This window comes from Palaemon carinicauda, chromosome 13, assembly GCF_036898095.1.
Source record: "Palaemon carinicauda isolate YSFRI2023 chromosome 13, ASM3689809v2, whole genome shotgun sequence".
In the NCBI taxonomy this organism is placed as follows: domain Eukaryota; kingdom Metazoa; phylum Arthropoda; class Malacostraca; order Decapoda; family Palaemonidae; genus Palaemon; species Palaemon carinicauda.
In genome coordinates this window covers 3,409,099-3,416,598 of record NC_090737.1, presented here as the reverse complement: position 1 = coordinate 3,416,598, position 7,500 = coordinate 3,409,099, and the positions used below count along the sequence as shown (strand labels likewise).

General features: G+C 34.7%; 1 protein-coding gene and 1 pseudogene across 1 annotated transcript in view; one reads left to right on the top strand and one right to left on the bottom strand.

The window, feature by feature from the left end:
* Positions 1-7,500, top strand: part of LOC137652130 (nephrin-like) — a 448,675-nt pseudogene that overhangs the window by 78,186 nt on the left and 362,989 nt on the right.
* The window catches only part of LOC137652555 (uncharacterized), a 167,472-nt gene that overhangs the window by 157,144 nt on the left and 2,828 nt on the right, over positions 1-7,500 (bottom strand). The window contains exons 4-8 of the mRNA XM_068386045.1: positions 6,775-6,906; positions 5,104-5,235; positions 3,042-3,161; positions 1,417-1,553; positions 599-821 (exon numbers count right to left, since the gene is read on the bottom strand). Coding sequence (XP_068242146.1) covers positions 599-821; positions 1,417-1,553; positions 3,042-3,161; positions 5,104-5,235; positions 6,775-6,906 — 744 coding nt within the window. The remainder of the gene's footprint in view (positions 1-598; positions 822-1,416; positions 1,554-3,041; positions 3,162-5,103; positions 5,236-6,774; positions 6,907-7,500) is intronic.

The window sequence follows — 7,500 nt, the reverse complement described above, 5'->3', positions numbered from 1 at the left end:
GACGTTTTTTCGACATCATATCCTGATTCAATATAGCTCTAAGGGGAGGTACCTTTTACATGCATATTCTTTGTCCAAAATAATTTATTTATGAATATAGACCTCGAATAACTTCTTTGAGTTCTTTGTCTCATAAGAAAAAGCCAAACCATGGTAGAAACAACCTAACCACAATTATCTTCTTCAAATTTAGTTTCAAGTTTCTCGTGGAGCAAGTAAGATTGAAAAGACATACTTTACTGGATTTAATGTTTAACTAACCACAATTATCTTCAAATTTAGTTTCAAGTTTCTCATGGAGCAAGTAAGATCGATAAGCTATACTTTACTGGATTTAATGTTTAATTAACCACAATTATCTTCAAATTTAATTTCAAGTTTCTTCTCATGGAGCAAGTAAGATTGAAAAGCCATACTTTACTGGATTTAATGTTTAACTAACCACAACTATCTTCTTCAAATTTAGTTTCGAGTTTCTCATGGAGCCAGTAAGATTGATAAGCTATACTTTACTGGATTTAATGTTTAAAACTTTTTCAATATCTTAAATGACAGAATCACTTACAATACTAGAAATATCGATGTGAATTGCTCTTACCTTTAGGGCATATGGTAGTGAACAATTTCTTCTGAATCCGCTCTCCCCTTAAGGTGCCGTCAATTTCGCACACTGTGTCATTTAATGGGAACTTTACCAAGACAGCAGCATAGTAGTTGGTGGCAGGTGTCAGGCCTCGTATTGTTACCGACATTTTAGTCGCAGCTATAGAATCCTTTTTTTCTTTAGAGGTTGTCATATTGTTCATGCTTTGGTCCTTCTCCTGTTGCAAAGGAATAAATACATGTATACATACATACATTCATACATACATACATACATACATACATACATAATTCATGATAACTCTAAAGGGGAGATGATCAAGTGAGAGGCAGAGACATAGAATTAGAATTAGGATAAGGTGAAGGAGGATAAGGAGAGAAGCGGTTAGGTGGAAAAGGATGCCCCTGATTGAAGGAATTATTATTATTATTATTATTATTATCATTATCATTATTATTATTATTATTATTATTATTATTATTATTATTATTATTATTATTATTATAAGCTAAGTTACAACCCTACTTGGAAAAGCAGAATGCTTTAAGCCCAAGGCTCCAACAGAGACTATAGCCCAGTGAGGAAAGGAAATAAGGAAATAAATAAACTACAAGGGAAGTATTGAACAATTAAAATTAAATATTCTAAGAAAAGTAATAACATTAAAACAAATATTTCATAAATAAACAATAAAAAGAGACATAGCCTGTTCAACAAAAATCATTTTCTGCAAGATTAAAAGTTCAAAGTTCCACATTTGAACTCTTTAGATATATGAATAAAAAAGGTTTATATGGAAGGTTATAACTCACCCAAATAACTACTCGATAGATTATGTCGTTCGAAATTGGTTCTTCCCCATCAAATTCCTTCACAAAGGATACGGTTACATGATCCTCATCCGGTTTAACGTCCGGTTCCTGTCGGAAACGGAGGTATCCTTTGGGGCCTGAAACATACATAGAGATTTTCAACTTACGAATATTCGACTTACAAACAGTGGACTCACAAACATCCGACTTACAAACATTCGACTTACAAACAGACTTGTAAAACATCCGACTTGCAAACATCCGACTTACAAACATTCGTCTTACAAATTGACTTACAAGCATTCGACTCACAAACATTTGACTTACAAACATTCGACTTGCAAACATTCGACTAAAAAATATTCGACTTGCAAACACTCGACTTACAAACATTTGGAGATAGAAACAAATCCAACTGAAAATAACAAAGATAAGAAAAAGAAGTAAAGTAATAAAACAATATTATATCATTTTATACAGTAAGCAAAATCACATGTGTAACACCCTGATATGAAACAGTAACCCAACTATTTGCTGACTTATGCAGTCTAGAAGTTTTATTCCAGCTGTGACCGAGTTGTGGAATGATCTTCCTAATCGAGTGGTTGAATCAGTAGAACTTCAAAAGTTCAAACTTGCAGCAAATGTTTTCATGTTGAACAGACTGACATAAGTTTCTCTATAGTTTATATACGAAAGATTTATTTCATGGTTCCTGTTCTGAGAATATTTTATTTTAATTGTTCATTACTTCTCTTGTAGTTTATTTCCTTTCCTCACAGGGCTATTTTTCACTTTTGGACTACTCGGGCTTATAGCATCTTGCTTTTCCAACTAGGGTTGTAGCTTAGGAAGTAATAATAATAAGAATAATAATAGAATTGTAGCTTAGCTAATAATAATAATAATAATAATAATAATAATAATAATAATAATAATAACAACAAAGTATTAATTGCAATCAAAGAGGGTTTGCCTATTGTTGCCAATTCCATGTTGTCAGAACTGTTTGTAAACTTTCGCTGTGTGAAATCATAGGCAAGGGATTAAGGTTACCCCAGGCCAAAATTTTACAACATTCAACTTACAAACAGCTTCCTGGAGCCTATCAAGTTTGTAAGTTCAGGAATAATTTCGCTTTTAGATTCAAGCAAAATAAATCTTAAAAAGTCATCCTTTCATTTTAAGAAAAATAAATAAAATTACCCTATCAAGCAGGACAATGCCCTAGAGACTGACCATACATACATATGTTCAGCGCCCATGCCCCCTTTCCACCCAAGCTAGAACTAAGGAGGGCCAGGCAATGGCTGCTGATGACTCAGCAGATAGAACTATAGTCTCCCCCAAAACCTCCATCCTTAGTTCACAAGGATGGCTAGGTTGCAGCGCCCAAAGGAACTAACGAGTTTGAGCGGGACTCGAACCGCAGTCTGGCGATCACCAGTCAGGGACGTTAACAAATAGGCCACCACAATAAAGATAAATGATGGGAAAAGTTGCAGCGCCCAAAGGAACTAACGAGTTTGAGCGGGACTCGAACCGCAGTCTGGCGATCACCAGTCAGAGACGTTACCACATAGACCACCACAATATAGATAAATAATGGGAACTTATCAGCTTACCTCCAGCACAGGGATCTTCTCGACCAGATGAACACTTTCCTGTCACTTTGTTGCAAGTTCCACCCACACAGTGATTACATCTCTGTAGACAGTTCACTCCCCAGGTACCAGGATCACAATCTGGAAAGTGGAAAAAAGGGGTTTGTTTACAAGACCACGATACTACCGCTAGAGAGTTATGTGGTCCTTTGACTGGTCAGACACTACTGCATTGGATCCTTCTCCCTAGTTACGGTTCGCTTTCCCTTTGCCTACACATACACCGAATAATCTGGCCTATTCTTTACGGATTCTCCTCTGTCCTCATTCACCTGACAACACTTGTTTCCTTTCCTCACTGGGCTATTTTCCCTGTTGGGGCCCCTGGGCTTATAGCATCTTGCTTTTCCGACTAGGGTTGTAGCTTAGCAAGTAATAATAATAATAATAATAATAATAATAACAAACTGCCATATTATACAAAGCTATTGTTTTCCTCTATTACTTTTTCATTATTTCAAACAATTCGCCACAAGTTAGAATTATAAAAAAAAAAAAAACCTAGCCTGGTTTCCTCACTAAACGACCTGGAACTGACATCGTCAACATAGACAACCAAACAAAAGTTCGTGATACCAGCATACATTTGATATATATTCAAATATATATAAAATTAAAAATGGAGTAATTACTTAAAAGTATCCATAGAATATACAATATATGGATACTAGTGTACGCGACCTATCAAAAATGACTGTCAAATATTTAGATGGATGTGCACACACACACACGCACACACACATAATATTCGGGAATTTTTACGTACATGAATTCAGGAGAAGTTGAAATCTTATTATCATTGTTACTATCTAAGCTACAACTCTAGTTGGAAAAGCAGGATGCTATAAGCCCAACGGCTCCAACAAGGAAAATAGGTCAGAGAGGGAAGGAAATAAGGAAATAAATAAGCTATAGGAGAAATAAAGAACAATTAAAATAAAATGTTTGAATAACAGTAACAATGTTAAGATAGATCTTTCATATGTAAACTATAAAAAGACCTATGTCAGCCTGTTCAACATAAAAAACATTTGCTGCAAGTTTGAACTTTTGAAATTCTCCCGATTCAACTCCCCTATTAGGAAGATCATCCCACAACTTGGTCACAGCTGGAATTAAACTTCTAGAATACTGCGTAGTATTGAGCTCTATGATGGAGAAGGTCTCACTATTAGAATTAATGGCATGTCAGTAATACAAACAGGCTGGAACTGTCCGGGAAGATGTGAGTGCAAAGGATGATCAGAATCATGAAAAATCTTATGCAATATGCATAACGAACTAATTGAATGACGGTGCCAGAGATTAATGTTAGTATCTTCAGCATATTTCATAAGGCGTATGATGTGATCGTAAGTACGCAAAGGACGTTAATTATTATTATTATTATTATTATTATTATTATTATTATTATTATTATTATTTGCTAAGCTACAACCCTAGTTGGAAAAGCAAGATTCTATAAGCCCATGAGCCCCAACAAGGAAAATAGCCCAATGAGGAGAGGAAACAAGGAAAAATTAAATATTTTAAGAACGGTAACAACATTAAAATGAAGTTCGAAGTGGCTTTTAAAAATAATAATAAAAAAAATAGAATTACCGTTATTACACACTATTCTATCTTGTTTCTCTTCCTCTTGCTTTTTTCAAGTCTTTATAGTTTATATATGAAAGATTTATTTTAATGTTATTATTGTTCTTAAACTTCTCTTGGAGTTTTTCATTATTTCCTTCCTCACTGGGCTATTTTCCCTGTTGGAGCACTTGGCTTATAGCGTTCTGCTTTTCCAACTAGGGTTCTAGCTTAGCAAGTGATAGTAATAAAAATAATAATAATAATATTATTATTAACAACAACAACAATAATAATAATAATAATAATAATAATAATAATAATAATAATAATAATAATAATAATAATAATAATGATAATAATAATAATAATGTGATCGTGGGTAGGTAATGGATGTTAGTTCAAAGAGGCTTTTAGGAATGAAAAAAAATGAATAAAATAATATTACCTGCATTGCACCAGTAGCCTTTCTTGCCTGGAGCGCACGAACAACCGTATGGAGAAGGTAAACAGATCTGTATATTACTTGTTACCCCTGGATTTATGGTACACGAGTTGAGGATTTGGTCGCCTTCACATGCTGTCAGAAAGGGAGAGAAACAAGGAATTGGTTACTAGTGATTCTCACTTATAATTAGATCACAAAAATAAAAAGGAGACACGGTTGAAATCACGAGGTTTAGAACATGGAGCAGATCAGGTATAGAATGTACAAGCGTCTGTGAAGTATTGTAATCCACAAAAGAAAAGAAAGTAGACAAGGTTAAAGTCACAAGGCTTAGAACATGGAACAGATCAGATATAGAAAGTTCAAGCGTCTGTGAAGTATTGTAATCCACAAGAAAAAGAAAGAAGACAAGGTTGAAATCACAAGGTTTAGAACATGGAGCAGATCAGGTATAGAATGTACAAGCGTCTGTGAAGTATTGTAATCCACAAAAGAAAAGAAAGTAGACAAGGTTAAAGTCACAAGGCTTAGAACATGGAACAGATCAGATATAGAAAGTTCAAGCGTCTGTGAAGTATTGTAATCCACAAGAAAAAGAAAGGAGACAAGGTTGAAATCACAAGGTTTAAAACATGGAGCAGATTAAGTATAGAAAGTCCAAGCGTCTGTGAAGTATTGTAATCCACAAAAGAAAAGAAAGTAGACAAGGTTAAAGTCACAAGGCTTAGAACATGGAACAGATCAGATATAGAAAGTTCAAGCGTCTGTGAAGTATTGTAATCCACAAGAAAAAGAAAGGAGACAAGGTTGAAATCACAAGGTTTAGAACATGGAGCAGATTAAGTATAGAAAGTACAAGTGTCTGTGAAGTATTGTAATCCACAAAAGAAAAGAAAGTAGACAAGGTTAAAGTCACAAGGCTTAGAACATGAAACAGATCAGATATAGAAAGTTCAAGCGTCTGTGAAGTATTGTAATCCACAAGAAAAAGAAAGGAGACAAGGTTGAAATCACAAGGTTTAGAACATGGAGCAGATCAGGTATAGAAAGTCCAAGCGTCTGTGAAGTATTGTAATCCACAAAAAAAGAAAGGAGACAAGGTTGAAATCACAAGGTTTAGAACATGGAGCAGATTAAGTATAGAAAGTACAAGCGTCTGTGAAGTATTGTAATCCACAAAAAAAAAGAAAGGAGACAAGGTTAAAGTCACAAGGCTTAGAACATGGAACAGATCAGATATAGAAAGTTCAAGCGTCTGTGAAGTATTGTAATCCACAAGAAAAAGAAAGGAGACAAGGTTGAAATCACAAGGTTTAGAACATGGAGCAGATCAGGTATAGAAAGTCCAAGCGTCTGTGAAATATTGTAATCCACAAAAAAAGAAAGGAGACAAGGTTAAAGTCACAAGGCTTAGAACATGGAACAGATCAGATATAGAAAGTTCAAGCGTCTGTGAAGTATTGTAATCCACAAGAAAAAGAAAGGAGACAAGGTTGAAATCACAAGGTTTAGGACATGGAGCAGATCAGGTATAGAAAGTTCAAGCGTCTGTGAAGTATCGTAATCCACAAGCTCCAACTACAATGGCAATACAAGAGTCATTTAATAAACAGACATCTCCTGTAACTCGTCTGGTTGAAGTGAAGCTGAGAAAAACATATAAGACCTCACCTTCCTCACACAATTCCCCTCTCAATCCAGGAGGACAGACACATTTTCCAGTCTTGGCATCACAAATACCTCCGTGCATGCAATCGGGGCACCAATGGCTGCATTGGTTGCCATACCTGTTGGCTGGGCATTCTGCAGCACAAAGACCAAGGAAAGGAAGACAGTATTTGAGCAATTTCATGGATATCAGTGAAAACTATGGCACATACATACACATTTCATGTAAATCATTCATTAAATGTCATGTAGTTCATCTATTTCTTCAATTCATTTCCTCACTGGGCTATCCTTTCCCTCTTGGAGTGCTTGCTCTTATAGCATCTTGCTTTTCCGACTAGGGTTGTAGCTTAGCAAGTGATAATAATAATAATAATAATAATAATAATAATAATAATAATAATAATAATAATAATAATAATAATAATCTGCATCTGTTTCTATGAAATGTTAGCTCCATATATTCTTTGTGTACTTCTGTACTTCTTTGAAAATAAAATTGACTGGAATAATGACATAAATTTGGTCTACTGAAATCATGCGAGAGGCAAACACTCCTTCAATGTTGTTTGGCTATGGAATCCAAATGCTTATGAAACTGATAAAACATATTCCTTTTTATTCGATATGCGTTTTGTGTAGGCCTACACTACATCCGGGAAAAAATCCACATTCATTATGATCGATTTATTTTGTTAATGATGGCGTTAATTAATTAAAGTTTTTTTT